Raw genomic sequence first — 16,176 nt, 5'->3', positions numbered from 1 at the left:
TGACCAGCTGAGGCCATTGGGGAAGCGGTTTATTCTCATGGACCAAGAGTGTCGAAACAAGTCCGGCAAGAGTAAGGATGGAGGCGATAAGACTCGATGTCTCTAACGTCCAGCTCTTGTTCCAAGCACGGCTCACGGCCTCGACACAACGCTTCCATGCGAGGCACACGCGACCTAGCGCTGTTCGGAACATGTTCTTCGCCTGCGCGGCGACATGCCTATTCTTCTGACTCCCAGCCTTTTGAAGCTTCGGCGCTGTATTTGGTGGCGCATTGCTAGCACTCCCTGAACCACTCTGAACGGTGAAACTGGGCTTGTCGATTTTTTCGCTGACTTTGGACTTGAGAAGTGGCCGTGCCGATAGTTCGGCCAACTCGACTGACTGAGAGGTTGAAGCCATGCTGACTATGTACACACGAGTGAGACAGATGCCTTATGTACTATCACCGTTGTAAGCTGACCTCACAATGTCAGACGTGTGCGACTGGGGGCAAGGCTGACTTTGCTCGCAAATACCCTATTGGTCGCTGCAGCGCGCGATCAGAATGTAATTAATGCTGGGTAACCTCAGAGCAAGGCTGTGGTTGGTTTTCGCAGGCTCAATATATCGACTTGGAAGCACAGCCTTCGCAATGAACGCAAGCAGCATCAGTCGTGAACCCAGAATCTGCCCGTTAGCTTCTTCTCGCCCTTGTGATTGGTTGCAACTTTATCAACTCTATGGTCCCCATAGTCGAGATAGGTTTGCTATACTACTACATCTGGATCACGAAAACATAACATCACGAGTACATATTCATCGCTTGGTGTCCAGGACTGGTTTCTTTCACCAGGTGGACCATCCAAGCCTGATCGCCTCCTCCCACGGTTCATTCGTGACATTGTTTGTTGCGAGAAAGGATTTGAAGTACATGTCCTCGCCAATCGACTTGACATTGTGATTTTCCAAATGGCGTATCGTTAGTGGAAAGATGGCGATGGCCGGAAGAATGTCAGGTTCATCTGCCCCGTGGTCGAGCGAACTATACACATTCTGTGGAATAGGATCGAAGGAGATGCGACGTACAAACTGTTTGTCTATAGTCCAATCAGGTCCTCGGTAGATGTAGATAAGACCATGGTAATACTCGGTGTCCGGGTCTTCGATGTAACTTGGTACCAAGCCGGGTAGACTACCGGCACCGTTCTCACTGTCCATAGTGGACGACAACCCTAGTGTTTCGACCTGACGTGTATATTCTCCCCGGCTGCGCTTTTCCTCACGATAGTGGGCGATGCAGGCCTCGTCGGAATCCTCTGCATTTGGGACATGTAGGAAAGATAGCTCGAGGCGGAAGTGACAGAAGTTCTCCAGTAGGGAGCCTTCTCTGATCGCCTTGAAGAGCTCATATGGCTGAACATTGTCCGGGTTGACGTCCGGATGGGTGAAGTATATGGTGAAATTGTAAAGCGGTGGAAGAGGACACGAATCCAGGCCCTGGAACACCATGAGCGCGTTGTGCCTGAAAGGAAGAACATGAGTTATCCTGCGTGGGTGGCGAGCCACTCTGCGGCCTCCACGGGTTACGGGCATGGAGGGATCGGGTTGGGTAGAGCTGATGGTCGTGGTCTGATGAGGGTTACACGAGGTAGTGTTGGCGTGCACATGGACAGGTCACATGTCGGCTGCTTGAGCTACGTGCGCCAAGCGCAAATGAAATTGGACTCCCTCGTCCGGACCTTCTTGATTGCAACGCCCTCTGAATTCCATCACAAATTGTGTCTAGATAACTGCTCTGTGTGATCATGTGCGATCCAAGCAGGCTGTATATGGGTTGTTGCCTAGATGATGGGTGACAGGCTGCCACTGGCGGGCAATTCGGGAGTAGCATGGTCGGCGCGCACGTCCGGCTTGTCGCCCAAGGCCTCTGAACCAAGACAGAGCTTCCGCTCCAGCAACAGCCCTGGAGCTACCGCCCGGATCAATCACGAAGTCCTTCCAAACTTATGTACCATGTTTTGACATCGACAAATTGACCGTACTGCGCTAATTATGTGGTCCACTCCGAACCAATGCGATAGGAATACCCCCCGAAATCCGCTTCCAATGAGCTACACGACCAGTCGACATTCACACTTCCTCAGCGGTCACGTCCACATGAGCACCCGTGTAGGCATCTCTGCAATCGTATCGCAGCACATTTCCACCATCGTATACCCAGCGCATCTACGGACAAGCTCGTGAGAACCGCTCGACCGCGCGTCACAATCCCGTCTATCGCCGTGGGACTGCCTGGATCACAACTAGGGGCGGAAACACATTATATTGGTACTTGGTCGACATGATCAAGTCCACCGGATAGGTTTCTGCGAGAGCGACGCTCCTGAGCCGACACCACGACTTGCTTTGAGGTGCGCTCAGTACCCTGCGCCTTGGGATGAGGCTGGAAGCGAAGCTGGTCGCCGCGAGGCGCGCATACAGCACATGCTTGAGCGCCTATGGCATCAGCTCATCGCAGCGGTACGCAATCGTAGGCATGAAGCTCGGTCATGTCCAGGTTGCGAGTTCCCTGGATATACATAGTTCTGGTGGCTGGCCGCACGCATACATCGACACGAGCACTGCGCATCTATCACAAGGACCGATAGTACAAGGTTCCGAGACTCATTCGACGTCGATGCGTTGTCTGAAATGGCACTTGGAAGCATTGCTCATGTCATGACTTCGAAGGCTATTGACAGCTCTAGGACTTTGAGCGAAAGTGCTCTGCTTCACTTTTCGCCGACCTTCCCAGTCATCGAATGTGTCGCCATATACCCTCGTGTTGGCTTTCGACATGGGCTCTCAAGACCATACTTAATGATTGATATATACTACGCCTTGTTGAGCTACCTAGAAGAGTCCTCCTTCATGATCCACTCCTCACTAGTCGCATCATTGGTGACAACACCCGGCGAATCATAACCATCGCGCAGCTTCTCATCTCTGTTCACTGAGATACCAGACCCAGACACGGTGCCGATGCTAGCTTGTGGCACCTCTTTTCCGCCTGCAGCCCAAGCGCGGGCACCTCCCGCATGTTCCGCATCCGTGAACTCGTAATCTTCACCACGATCCGACGGCTTGCCCGCGCCTAGCTTGAATAGTTTGGAGTTTCCAAACCGAAAGGGAGACTTGCGCCAGGATGCTCCGCCAGAACTCGCTGCGTTGCCGCTGTGTGCCGCCGATGGTCCAGCGAAGATTCCAGGAGCCATCATTGCTAGGAACGGACGGAGACAAGGTAGACAGCCGCTCATGATACCAACGTTGAACTCGATGCACAATGCCATAGTGACCCGAGACGCAACCCCTGCGAGAAGGCTATGTTAGCACGATGACACTCTATTGTGGAACGGTACTGCTCACATGTCGTATCCCATGTCTTGAAGTAATCCTGCGACCAAACGACCTTCAAGATGCCACCGACGCATGTCAGGACACCGAAAGAGAAAACCGCGACCAGATGCACGCGTTGTGATAGCGGTAACTTGACCTGCCAAAGTGGCGCGACTGGCCAAAGGAACACCACAAAGTCCGACACTACATTGCAGATGCCGCTCGCGGTGAGTAATTGATGCGAGTCCAAACATACTTTGTCGATAATCGTGAAATCCCAGAGTGACTGGATTGGACTGGGACAGGAAAGTCAGTTAAGATCAAACATTAGCCCTGGGGTTATGACCTACACGCATTGCAGAATGTAGAGTGCCGACGAAATGACACCCCACAGAAGCTGGTACCCGATCATCGTCCAACAAAATAGTTTGTTCGTTCTCGAGGGGAAAAGCTTCAGGTACGTCATACACACGGAAAGCTTTGTGAGTGTCATGGAAGCATTGTACATTGTGACACTCGCGACGTTGTACTAGAAGCCATCAGTATGCATGTGGAAACCACTGGTAATTGCATACCTTTGCAGAGCTCACAAACGTCATCGGGTTCACATCATAGAGATGACGCCCAAGAGAGTTGGTGGTTGTAACTAATAAGCACACAGAAATTGCCAAGGCGAAGACCTACACATGTTAGATACGTAACATGAGAGCATAGGGCGAACATACCGCTGCGCCAACCATAATCCAGTCATCGGCTCCTACACCTGACTTCTGGTTCGCCCGAACGTAGATTCTGCCAGCGACAAAAAGCACCATTGGGATGGTTGTCGCGTATATTGCAGCTTCGACACTGCCCCTTTGCGAGACTGGGTCGACATAGTTGGGTATTGGCCATGTTGCGATGATGGCTGGCGTGAGCGCGGTTCCAGAAGCCATAATTATGCTGGGATCAAGGTTCGTGATATGGGTATGTTTGGACTTGTAGTGCCAGAATGTTTGGTTTGTGTCACGAACTCAGAGGCCACGTGCACGGCATGTACACAGGAGGGTTGTTATTCCAAGACAAACCTTCAACTGCAGAGACAGCGAAGGCTAAGTATCTCGATGCAAGGTGGTGCTGACCTTGATTTCAGAACGCTTGCGGGTTCGGGTTCGTGGCTCAACCTTGCTCAACACGTCGTGACTGACACCGGATCTGACTCCGCCGTTAGACAGCGTGCTACCAACGCCATTTCATTAGTGCACGCCATCGTGCCCAGTACGCGAAAGTAACCGTCGAGTCGCCAATCAATCTACCGTGATAGACGACCAGGCCTCCTCTTTGCACCGATTTCAAGTTTACGGGCTTTTGCATGATTGCCATCTAACCACGTTATTAGTAGATCAGTGCGTCAGCGATCGGCTTGTGGGTAGTGTATATACTTGCAGCAACTACTAAGACTAGTTTCCCCTTTTCGAGAACCATCCGGAGCATTTAGTCTGTGGGGGGATGTACCTGGCAATACATGATACATTTTAATTTGTGAGAGTCGAGTCTTCGTCGTATCAGACGTATACAGCAGTACAAGCAACGAGGAATAGAGCGCACCAATTTCTATAATGTAACAGGTCTCCTCGACAATCACCAAACAATGTAGTCAAAACATGTGCATCTACCTAGGCATGCTTGCAGCCGGTTGCCCTCATCTCTCGCGCCATAGCGTACAGATATCATCGAGATGCGGCCTCGCCAATCGGACTCGGGACCGTGAGCGTGTGGATATGCGTGAAATCTCCGTTCCACGGTCCGGTGCACCTTAGAAGCCCGCTGTCTAGGCTGGTACCTGACGCTAAATCACCTGAAACACATGCGGGTCATCTAAGCCGCCACAAGTCGAAGCACGCAAACGAGCTGTATGACATGCTCTTGGGACTGTCCACCACGTTTATCGCGTGCGAAGGAGCTCCCCGTAGTCGCATGGTCACCAAGTTCGTGCCCGTGATGGAGCACTGCGATAGGAACCTAGGTGTCATTGGCCTATGGGTGAATTCGACTGCTCGCGTCCCCTGCCTAGGTGATCAAGCCTAGCAACTTACAACCCGCTCGCAACATGCGTCTACGAGTCAAGAAGCGCGATATTTCGGTATGAAAACCTGGTAACGCGCAAAATGCTTATCACGCAGGATGGCTACCTGGTGGCTGGGTGCAGCGCCCCCGCTCCCGCAATTCCAGCGGCGCTCTTTCCGATTGGGTCGCATACAAGTCTGCAGTTTCCCCGGTCTGTACTATTACATAGTCGCCGACATGCTGGATGATAACATCCTTATTTGACCCCCATGATCACAACGTTAGGCAACGAGGCGTCGATATGGGGGGCCTTGGGCCGTTAACCCTGTGCAAGCTATGCTGCCTCCCGAAGTTGGACCCTCGAATTGTCACTCAACACTGAGATGGGGCACTGGCCTTCTCTGACAAACACTTTACACCTACCATTCACATCGTGTAGGTCTTCGGAGAGATTTTAATACCTAGTGGCACAGCTGAGAACACTAAGATGACGAGAGAATTCGACGCGTTCAAGACCGTTGAACAGCGAGCCACCGCTAGCACAACTCAACATTGAGATAAGCCGCTTGCGATCTACATACACCTTGGGTATCACCGCATGGGCAGCCAAACCTAAATACTTGCTGAGCGCTTTCGCCGAAAGATACATATTCAAGGCTACAGTAGCCTCACGCGATCTCGTCTGCGCCTTATATGTACCGAGCGCAGTGTAACACTTCACCAGCTGAACTGACCATTCGCCGCTGCGGTTCACTGGTACCGATCTTTGATTTATAGTGTGTCGCAAAGAAGACGTCCAACGTACGATCAAAGGTTTCGAAGCTGTAGACCCAGATTTGAGCTACGTCAACCATGCTGCGCAGTTGAAGCTACCTGCTTGAACTTCTTATCAGTGACTCCTTTCTATAGCATCCAAGGAACCCTCCTATCTCCATGCGGTACATCCATCGTTCAACGCGTACCGTCATGCCCGCTTGAAGCGTTCACCTTTCGCTCAAAAGCGACCCCATACCTGATATCCGTGCCCTTCTGCTGCGTCTCTTCTGCGTCCTCCAGTTCCACACCCTTGAAAACATACGACCCCATACAAACAACAAAGCCTGCCAGTTCGAGGGACACTCCCTGCACTGTGCGAAAATGAATAGGTAGCATCGTATCCCAGTCCGTAGGGCCAGGCTGCATCCAATGCAGACGCAGTGATTGCGCAAGAACGAGGATGCCGAGAACGACGAAAGACAGACCAGGTATATACGCGTGGCGCCAAGGAACGAGCTTAGCGATGCTTCGGAGGACCGTGTTTGTGCGCTTTGCAGAATCGGCCATGACTCTCATATCCGGCAACTGTAGGTCCCTGAAGACGAGCCAGATCACACAGAGATGGGCGCCGGCATGAGATGCGAAGTACCCAAATACGAGGACGAGCCAGATCAAGAATTTGTAGTATCCGCCTGGGTCCTGGTGCGTGCAAACTGTGTGCAATGCGTGGCCGAAAGTGAAGAAACCGAGCAGCAGGATGTACAGGCCGGGTATGTAGAGGTAGCGGAAGTGGATGCGATAGAGGACTTGGAACGTTACATTGTTTGTTTTTGATGTGTCGTCCATCTTCAAACGGGTGTAGATGTGTTGTAGATACGTGGTAGATGTGTCGTGTATTCTGGTAGATAGTCGCCCCTCCGGGTGAGACGGCACAGTGATCCGAGATATCCACGCGAACTGTGCCGCATAGCTTTTTTGTAGTGGATGTGTAATATGGCAAGATGCGACTGGAGGCACGTCTTGCAAGCTAACCGGTAAGACGCTGTCACTTGATCTATTCTGCACCTGATTGTAATTACCACCTGACAGAGTCGATGCGACTCAGCTCACTGAACGATCTGGCGACCGGTTTCACAAACGCAAGATTGTCGGTCAGCCTGAGTTCTCTGCAGTCACCAGCAAGCAGTCCGTATGAGAATCCAGAACTCGACTCATGCGACCTTAACATCACTGCTATGCGTTGATCAAAATCGGTATAAAGATGGCTGAAATCGGGACAAACTAGTATGCCTCAACGCGACGAGTAACCTGACCTTTAGGTAGCAATTCTTCTGATACCCCGCCTAGTACGTCGTTGTCTGAAAGTACGATAGCGATATCTCCCGGGCCTTGTTCCAAGTGCACCTTCATATGTCCTAGCGTTCTGTCTTCCGAGTCTCCGAACCAAACACCGTTCGAGTCTGTAACGCTACCCAATCGCTCATGTTGCTTCTTGAGCCGCATTGCTATAGCGTCGCTTCCGAATGATGCAGTAGCAACGACGCTTTTGAAATCGAGAGGATCAAATCGCGGTAATCCTGTAGATGCAGTCAGTATGTAGTATGCAGAGTTCATGTCGAGACTCGTACCGCGCCATCCTCGCGTGCGTATAGCTTCAGCTAGCAAGACAACCAGCAAGATACCGTTTACTATCACCACAGCCCATTGGTAAGACTTCTGGCCGAACCGCATCATCATGTATTTTCCCTCGATGGACACGGGCACAGTCTCATTGGCAAGCGCCGTCTGCGCCCCACCGTAGATACCCAGTATGTTGTCCAGCATAGCAACAAAGCTCTCTTCCGTCGCTCGAAGAATGGTCGTTTCGTCCAAGGCTCTAACAGTGTTTGCGAGGGTTTCAAGATTGTATGCGAGTGTATCACCAAGCACAGATACGTAGAGCGAAGTGCTCATACGAGACAGGAGATTGAGCGAGTAGACCGCGTTACTCTGTAGATGACCCGTCGGCTCGGGGTCGACAGCATTGCTACTGCCGACGGGCGAGACCACAATTGTCTGCAAGATTCCATCGACATCGATGGAGAAGAGCCTCGGCGAGAAGGTTATCTCGCATTGCAAGTTGCTGAAGTTACCATACATCGCGCTTGCAACAATGCCGACCATGTGTTTTGGATCTGAAGATGGGTTTGCGAAAGCTGCCCACGCGAGCAATGTCGTATCATCGAGCGAATCGCGATGCCAATTCATGACCGGATAGAACTCGCTAACGAGTGAATTCGGCAGCTTGCCCTCGACATGCCAGATGTCCACGTTGGCGACGTTATCGGTTAGTGTGAATGTGAGATTTGCGCTCGCGTTACGAATGCAATCGACGCTGGCTTCGTAGCCCGTCTCGTTGTAGGTATAGCCGAGTAGACCGTACTCTACTGGCACTTGAGCAACCTCCCGTAGCCCCTGGGTTGAGCCCACTCCATACGATCGCCCATGGTATGTCCACATAGAATTGTCTGGCTTCGATGAATTTTGGATCGCTCTCGTGCCGGTGTTGGCGCTACGAGCAGCCTCGAGCAGCGCCCTTTGTTGGTTTGGCACCGGGCAGTTCGACACATAGGTGACCTCGCCCTGTATCGCAGTGCAGTTCTGTACGTAATTCCAAAGATTGCCGTTTTCGTTAATCGCGAACTCCGAGTCCCAGATGTGTCGTGAGGCTGCCGTAAACTGCGGTGTCGCGATGCTGCCGACTTGCTGTACGCCTCGAGCCGCGACTGGTGTGATGGCACCAGCCCACAAGGCCCCAGGTCCTTGTGTGATAACAACCATAGTGATTGCTAGCAGGAGAGTACCAGAGGGTAGGGTCCATGGTATACGTGGGAGTGACAGCGCAGTGAGGAGGCTTGCTGTGTCAAGCCGCATTGATGCATTTGAAAGCCGTAGCCGCATGGCATGATTGATAATAGTCGTCAAGGTTGCTATCTGTAGTGCCCCCATGACCGAGGAAAGCAGTTGAACGATGACCGATATAGTCGTGCGATGTGCGGAAATGTATAGACGTACTGAGCCATATGCGACGGTTTGGTCCGTGCAAGCCACAAGGCTGATGGAGACGAGAAGTGGAAGAAGTAGGCATAGCAGTGGCATGCAGCGCACAGTAATACCTGCTGCCGCGCTACTCGACAATTTTGCTTTGAAGACCATGTTTACGAACTCAAAGGGAGATAAGCGTGGTGTTTCGGTTGGGGGTTGAGAGGCCCATCATAAACCCGATATATCACTTACAGCTGTATCCAGCCTTGCGCCACTCGCAGCCAGACAATACGCCACTTTCGCTGTGTCTTGCCTACTCCGGGGCTTGGCCCGACCGATTATCCTATCATTCGCGCTGGCGAACCTGTTGACCGCGATACAGTACCCTTGGCTTGTTGACGGCAATTGACACCTTGGGCCCCAGAAACCCGATGAACCTGAGGAAAATTGGGAAAGGCAAAAATCAAGAAGGTCTCGCTAGTAGTACTTCTATGGCTCGTTGATTCGTAGGAGGTGGCACTGTGGGCAATATACCTCACCAAGGCTGAAGGATTGTGCAGCCCCCACTCGCCCTACGCGGTCGTACACCATTCGATCATGGTATGTGGTGGGTCAGCACACTAAACGGTCTTGGGCATCCCGACATTACTCCACTCCATGTTTGCTTTTTTTGTAATCTTCGCACACTCAAGGATATAACAGTAACGGTCCCGCAAAGCGAGACCTGATAGTGTCGCAGCTTGTCTGTCGATCTTGGCACATTCGATGGCAACGAAATTCTTCTCTTTTGAGCAAAGCTTTTCCTCAAAGGGCTGTGAGATGTAGACGCAGATGCTTTAATTAAACGCCTTACAAAATGCCATGGGGATGGTAATAGCACACCAAACGAGTTGTCCGTAATGATCTGCACTCATATGTAGTGCAGTGACTCGCTTCTAGATGAAAGCCTTCTGAAGTTCATCGTTCCGCCGATCACGATGTCTATGGCGGTCTCCATCGCGTTCCCTGCTCTTGCTATGGGTGCGTCGTTTGTCATTGCGGTGCGAAGACCTATACTCGTGTCTGTCACGGCTACAACTCCGGCTCCTATGGCGATGCTTCTGGCGCGCGGATGAGCAGGCCTCCTTCTTGGGTGTCTGATGCTCGTCGTCGTCCACTTCCCGCCTCTTCCTTTTAAGATGCCGACTCCTCCTCTCCTCCCGCTCTTGGGCTGACCGTAGCTCCATTAGCTCACGGTCGCGTTCTGCCGCCCATTGCTTCCTATCCTGCTTTGACTTCTTTAGCTGTGTTTGTGCTTTTTGCATGAAGGCGAAGGGGTCGTTCGTGGAGATGCGGGCCTGCTCCCGTTCTTTGCGGCGCGGATCTTCGTTGCCCCAGACGTCTTTATTCGCGAAACCTTCATAGAGTGCCAAGTCCTGTTTGTCTCCAGTGGCGGGTGCAGGCTTTTGTACGGCAGCGTACCAGGGACGGTCGATACCACCCCTTCCTGCGGCATTGGAGAAGCGCATTGTGAATTGGTCTTCGATGGCCTTTTCTTTCCTACGTTTCTCCTTCTCTGCGTCCGCGTTCCTCTCACGTTTGATGGTCTCTTTCATGTCCACCGGGAACAAGTCAATGTGACCGGCGTGGTCCTCCAGCGGGGCATCGGATGCGGTGCTACGTAGTTTAAGCACTTTCGCGTCCTTCGCCTCATCTCCAGGTCGAGCCGTGATGGACTTGGCCATGCGTATATCGGCGTCGGTATCATCCTCACCCGCAAGCCTCCTCCTCTTTCTGTCATGACCGCGTTCATCTGTGTTGCCCGAGCGCCTTGATGACGGCGCCTTTGTGGGTTCTTCTTTTGGCAGTGGCGGGGGCGTGCGACCTCGCAGGATGGTGGCACGGCGCTCAGCGTCGAGCTCTTGCTTGCGCTGGTCATCAGCGGCTTCGCGGGCAGCAGCGGCAGCCTCGTCGGCCTTGACCCGTGCGATGTTGTCCGAGTTGTAGACGTTCCATGACTTCTTGCCTAGCAGGTGCCTATGGACTGTAAGCGACTGTGGCGTGAAAAGTGCGGTGATGCGATACTTACAGAGGCATGGTGACGAATCTCAAGGACACAAGATCAGAGAGTGAAGTGGGCCGCACATGGTCGGACTGGCGAGCTTCTTAACTGTGGGCAGCGAGGTCGGGCGCGGAAACATCGCGGTACCCGTCGACGCGAACGGGCGCTGCCTTGCATTAGCGTCAAGCGGGGAGGCAAGCGCAAACCATGGTGCCTGCCTTCACCCCAGCTCCCCCACACTGCTATTGGCATAGACCAAAAAGGCGTCTGGGGCTTTTTCCCAGATTCATCGCGTTCACGGTGTCGATCTGGTCTCGTTCTCCTGAGCCAACGCTTGCAGCAATTGTGTCGTTGCTTCTTCCTAGCGTGCGCCCACTCGCGGAAGGTTGTCCCAACCTCCCTGCGGAAGTCGTCTAGACCTCTGCATGAGCTCCCAAGACGCGATCCCTGCCTACATAACAGGACGTGTAAGACCATGTACCACTTGCAACTAAAAGTTTGCTGAAGACGCCATCATCCACACCAATGCTTGCTTCCTCGTTCGGTACATCCTAACTAATCGTTGATTGTTGCTTTTTGGCTCGACTTCATCCTACGGCACTCCTCTTCCGAAACGGAGACTTTACACCAAAAGCACTTCACCTTCACCATGCCAACCTGGCTCGTTCACGGCTTTCGGTGGCCCCGCGCTCAAATTCGCATTCATGTTATTCTGCAGAATCTCGACGATGCGGCACCAGAATGGCTAATGGCTCCTGCCACTACTGCCTGTTTGATACAGAACTTCAAGACCCAATGGCCCCAAGAGATGGCTGCGCTACCTGATTTACGCTTCATCGAACAGTACGACCCCGATGATCTCACCGTCAAGGATCAACCATACGCATATGTGTGCGATGTTGTGCATGAGATCAGACTCGGAGCAGATGTGGAGGAGATGAGGGGAGCGGGGCTGGGAGATGACCAGTGGGCGGCCATTGCAGACCTCCGGGACAAAGTGGCGCCAGGAGAGAAGTTGGGCTGGTTCGTAGTTGTCAATGGCGATGTCGAGAGATGGGCTCCACCGTTGGAAGAGGAGGACGACGACATAACCCCAGAGGCCAGCCATGTATCAAGTCACAGGAGCAGCATGGCACAGTCGGATTCAACCCGCAACAAGGAACAAGAACGCCCTTCTTCTAGTCGGAGTTTCAAGAAGTGGTTTGGAGGGAAATTGAGGAAAACGAAGAGGTAAGATGAGCCATAACAAGATTGGTGCACACGTATGCTGACCTGTTGTAGCGGAAGGAACCTGAGAGGCGATACACCAGAGGAGCCGGTTCCACCATTACCGCCAATGTCACCCCGCTATGCCCTTCAAGCTTCAAACGGAAAGGCGCCCGCACAGAAGAAGACGGCATCGTAATTGCTGATGATAGACGAGTTGATGAGCATGGTGTGTCACGTGGTAACCAATAGATATGCGTGTGGTTGCTGGAATACCTAGGTACTGTTTCGCGCAGCATTTTGTAGTCAGAATACAGATAGTTCTTTTATTCTGTCTCCAACCGACGGCCTGGGCACGCAGCTAGCTGTAGCAAGGCTTACTCATAGCCATTGTGCGTGTCTCTTACTGTGTGTGCCCGTCGCAAACTCACCTTTTGGGTTAGCGTTGGCTGAGCTTCCGCGCACGTGACACGCGATTGCCTAGCTCAAATTATTATCCAAGTCGCGACGAAGCATTCAACGAACACGCCGTCTCGGCACCACTACCACACAATTTACTGCTGATTTGACCAGCGAATCCCTCACCCACGACCACTGAGTATCTCCCTGTAATACCGCCATAGTTTCCGTTCGACCGCTGCTCCGCCCGACGTCGTAAACCTTGCGCAACTTGCGCCGCGCTCCAGCCAGAGCCTGCAACCACCGCTTCTGGTCAACACCCCCCAAAACCACCGCCAAGATGAGTCGACGCGACTTCCTGTCGATGCCCGCGCCCGAGAACTATGTGGCTGGTCTCGGAAGAGGAGCCACTGGCTTCACAACGCGAAGCGATCTCGGGCCCGCGCGGGAGGGTCCCTCGGAGGAGCAGATGAAGGAGATGCTAGCAAAGCGTGCAGCATCGCTAGGCCAGGCAGCTCCCTCGGCGTATGGTGTCACCGAAAAGAAGGAGGAAGAGAGGGACGAAGAGGAGGATCGGTTTCAAGATCCCGACAATGAAGTCGGTCTCTTCTCAAGCGGCATGAACTACGACAAGGACGATGACGAGGCAGACCGCATATATCAGGAGGTTGACGAGAAGATGGACAAGCGACGCAGAGCCAGAAGGTTAGTACCCCTAATTTCATTTACCCTATGCCCCTTCCCCTCCCCTCTATCGGTATTTTCGAAGTATTCATCGTGTGTTTTTCCACGAACAGATACCGATGTCCGCCCTAGGGAAGCTCGCGAGCAACAAGAACGAGACGAATACGAACGAAACAACCCCAAGATCCAGCTCCAGTTTGCCGATCTAAAACGAGCCCTCGGCGGCGTCTCCGAAGAAGAATGGGCAGCCCTGCCCGAGGTCGGAGATATGACGGGTAAAGCGAAGCGCGCACGTGAAGCTCGGCTGGCAAATTCGAGGTCCTACGCCGTACCGGACAGTGTTTTAGCCGCAGCATCGAAGAGCGGCGAGCTTGATACCACGATATCGTCGGACGCTGACGGTATGACGACGAATCTTGCAAGTATCGGAGCGGCCCAACTGTCTGCCTTGACTGTACGGCTCGACACAGCAGCAAGTGCCCCTGGCACACAAACCACAACGACCTCTGGAACCTCGACGTCTGTGGACCCCAAGGGATACATGACGGCGCTCAACAAAAAGGAAGCCATGGGCGAGGAAGTCCCAGTCGAGGACATCAACCGCGCGCGCGTACTGCTAGAATCGGCTGTCAAAACCAACGTACACAATGGCCCGGGATACGTTGCGTTAGCGCGACTCGAAGAAGTGGCCGGGAAAGTACACACAGCCAAAAAGGTCATTGCTCGCGGGTGCGAACTATGTCCCAAATCGATAGTCGTCTGGGAGGAAGCGATCAGGCTGAACAAGGACAATCTCCACAACGCCAAGATCATTGCTGCCAATGGCATCAAACAGAATCCCAAGGCCGTGAAGTTGTGGCAAGCCGCAATTGATCTCGAACAAACTCCGGCGTCTAGGAAAAAGGTCACCCGTCAAGCTCTGGACCACAACCCCCAGAGTGTCGAGCTCTGGAAGACCCTCATTAACGACACGGAAGAGCTGGATGCGGTCCGCTTACTCTTCGCCAAAGCTACAGATACCGTGCCACTTTCGGAGGAGCTGTGGATTTCATATGCCAGGGTCTCTGAGCCGGAAGACGCGCAGCAGATTCTCAACAAGGCTCGCAAAGCCATCCCTACCAGTTGGGCAATCTGGATCCATGCTTGCAGGCTACAAGAAGAGCTAGGCAAAGTGGACATGCTGGACATGATCATGACCCGAGCGGTCAAATCTCTGATCAAGGAGAATGCTATGATCAAGCGTGAAGAGTGGCTCTCTCAAGCTGAGATCTGCGAGGAGCAAGGGAACACCGGCACAGCTGCTGCAATCATCAAAGCGACCGTGGGCTGGGGTCTTGACGAAGACGACGAGCGTCGAGACGTCTGGCTCGAAGATGCCAGGAGTGTCCTCAACAGGAATAAGCCGGAAACAGCCAGAGCCATTCTTGGTTTTGCTGTCGCTATCTTCCCATACAGTACGACGGTTTGGCACGCATCCACCGATCTCGAAAAGCATCATGGTACAACAGATACCCTCCTCAGTGTCCTAGAGCGTGCAGTTAATGCCTGCCCTAACTCGGAGTCACTGTGGCTGCAATATGCTCGAGAGATGTGGCAGTCAGGGAACCCTGAAGGTGCCCGCCAAGTTTTGGGCAGAAGTTTCGAAGCTCTTCCAGGCAACGAAATGCTGTACACTCGCGCTGTTGACTTTGAAGTTGACGCTGGTAACTATGAGCAGGCACGCAGCTTCCTCCAGATCGCTCGTGAATCAGCTGCTACCGACCGCATCTATATGAAGTCTGCTGTCCTTGAACGACAGTTGGAGAACTACGAGACAGCAATCGACATCTGCAACCAAGGTCTGCAGAACTGGCCAGGCAGCTGGAAGTTACATGCCATTAAGGGCCAAGTCTATGAGCAGCTATCGAAGTTACCGGAAGCTCACGAGGCATTCAACATTGGTACACGTGCGGCACCAAAAGCTCCAGTACTGTACATCCTCCTGTCCCGGTTACAAGTAAAGCAAGGCGCAGTCGTCAAGGCCAGGTCAACACTAGACCGTGGCCGACAACAAAACCCAAAGAGCGCCGAGATCCTTCTAGAGCAAGTCCGTCTCGAGCGTCGCGCCAACAACACAAACGCCGCTCAACAGCTAATGGCCGGCGCCCTCCAACAATGCCCCAACTCCGGTCTACTATGGGCAGAGAAGATCATGCACCTCGAAGGCCGCACCCAGCGTAAACCCCGCGCCCTCGAAGCCATCAAGAAAGTCGAAAAGGACCCCCTCCTCTTCGTAGTCGTCGCACGCATCTTCTGGGGTGAGCGCCGTCTCGACAAGGCCGCAACGTGGTTCGTCAAAGCCGTCACTCTTGACAGCGACTACGGCGATGCTTGGGTCTGGTACTACAAGTTCCTGGAACAACACGGTACGGAGGAGAAGAAGGAGGAGGCGCTTTCGAAGGCTGCGATGGCTGAACCTAAGCATGGTGAGATTTGGCAGTCGGTGGCCAAGGACCCTAAGAATGCGAGGAAGAGTGTTGAGGAGATTTTGAAGATTGCTGCGGCGAAAGCGGAGTAGAATGCCGCGGTGGCAGGAATCTTGTATGATTAGGTCTGTTTTTTGGAGAGTTTTATAATCCCACAGCAATTCCAATAGAATTCCCGGTTCTGCAGCTTTCGAATGCAT

General features: G+C 53.0%; 7 protein-coding genes across 7 annotated transcripts; 2 read left to right on the top strand and 5 right to left on the bottom strand.

Annotated features, from left to right (window-relative positions):
* Nucleotides 1-826: 826 nt before the first annotated feature.
* On the bottom strand, nucleotides 827-1,489 carry J4E85_004392 (uncharacterized protein; the record flags this gene model as incomplete). The annotated part of the gene is made up of 2 exons (XM_051468650.1): nucleotides 827-1,033; nucleotides 1,067-1,489. The coding sequence occupies 2 exons, from the start codon at nucleotides 1,487-1,489 to the stop codon at nucleotides 827-829; spliced, it is 630 nt and encodes a 209-aa protein (XP_051328242.1).
* A 1,379-nt stretch (nucleotides 1,490-2,868) lies between these two features.
* On the bottom strand, nucleotides 2,869-3,309 carry J4E85_004391 (uncharacterized protein; the record flags this gene model as incomplete). The annotated part of the gene is made up of 1 exon (XM_051468649.1): nucleotides 2,869-3,309. One exon carries the CDS (start codon nucleotides 3,307-3,309, stop codon nucleotides 2,869-2,871), a length of 441 nt encoding a protein of 146 aa, XP_051328241.1.
* Nucleotides 3,310-6,352: 3,043 nt separating this feature from the next.
* J4E85_004390 (uncharacterized protein) lies at nucleotides 6,353-7,003 on the bottom strand (the record flags this gene model as incomplete). Its single annotated transcript, XM_051468648.1, has 1 exon — nucleotides 6,353-7,003. The coding sequence occupies one exon, from the start codon at nucleotides 7,001-7,003 to the stop codon at nucleotides 6,353-6,355; it is 651 nt and encodes a 216-aa protein (XP_051328240.1).
* A 435-nt stretch (nucleotides 7,004-7,438) lies between these two features.
* On the bottom strand, nucleotides 7,439-8,977 carry J4E85_004389 (uncharacterized protein; the record flags this gene model as incomplete). Its single annotated transcript, XM_051468647.1, has 2 exons — nucleotides 7,439-7,734; nucleotides 7,786-8,977. The coding sequence occupies 2 exons, from the start codon at nucleotides 8,975-8,977 to the stop codon at nucleotides 7,439-7,441; spliced, it is 1,488 nt and encodes a 495-aa protein (XP_051328239.1).
* Nucleotides 8,978-10,116: 1,139 nt separating this feature from the next.
* J4E85_004388 (uncharacterized protein) lies at nucleotides 10,117-11,257 on the bottom strand (the record flags this gene model as incomplete). The annotated part of the gene is made up of 2 exons (XM_051468646.1): nucleotides 10,117-11,197; nucleotides 11,250-11,257. The coding sequence occupies 2 exons, from the start codon at nucleotides 11,255-11,257 to the stop codon at nucleotides 10,117-10,119; spliced, it is 1,089 nt and encodes a 362-aa protein (XP_051328238.1).
* A 614-nt stretch (nucleotides 11,258-11,871) lies between these two features.
* J4E85_004387 (uncharacterized protein) lies at nucleotides 11,872-12,627 on the top strand (the record flags this gene model as incomplete). The annotated part of the gene is made up of 2 exons (XM_051468645.1): nucleotides 11,872-12,452; nucleotides 12,504-12,627. The coding sequence occupies 2 exons, from the start codon at nucleotides 11,872-11,874 to the stop codon at nucleotides 12,625-12,627; spliced, it is 705 nt and encodes a 234-aa protein (XP_051328237.1).
* A 540-nt stretch (nucleotides 12,628-13,167) lies between these two features.
* On the top strand, nucleotides 13,168-16,068 carry J4E85_004386 (uncharacterized protein; the record flags this gene model as incomplete). The annotated part of the gene is made up of 2 exons (XM_051468644.1): nucleotides 13,168-13,532; nucleotides 13,644-16,068. 2 exons carry the CDS (start codon nucleotides 13,168-13,170, stop codon nucleotides 16,066-16,068), a joined length of 2,790 nt encoding a protein of 929 aa, XP_051328236.1.
* Nucleotides 16,069-16,176: the final 108 nt, after the last annotated feature.

Source organism: Alternaria conjuncta, assembly GCF_024043145.1.
Source record: "Alternaria conjuncta strain BMP 0040 chromosome Unknown scaffold_5, whole genome shotgun sequence".
In the NCBI taxonomy this organism is placed as follows: domain Eukaryota; kingdom Fungi; phylum Ascomycota; class Dothideomycetes; order Pleosporales; family Pleosporaceae; genus Alternaria; species Alternaria conjuncta.
Note: the sequence above shows the minus strand (reverse complement) of the source record. Positions and strands in the feature narration are given on the sequence as shown.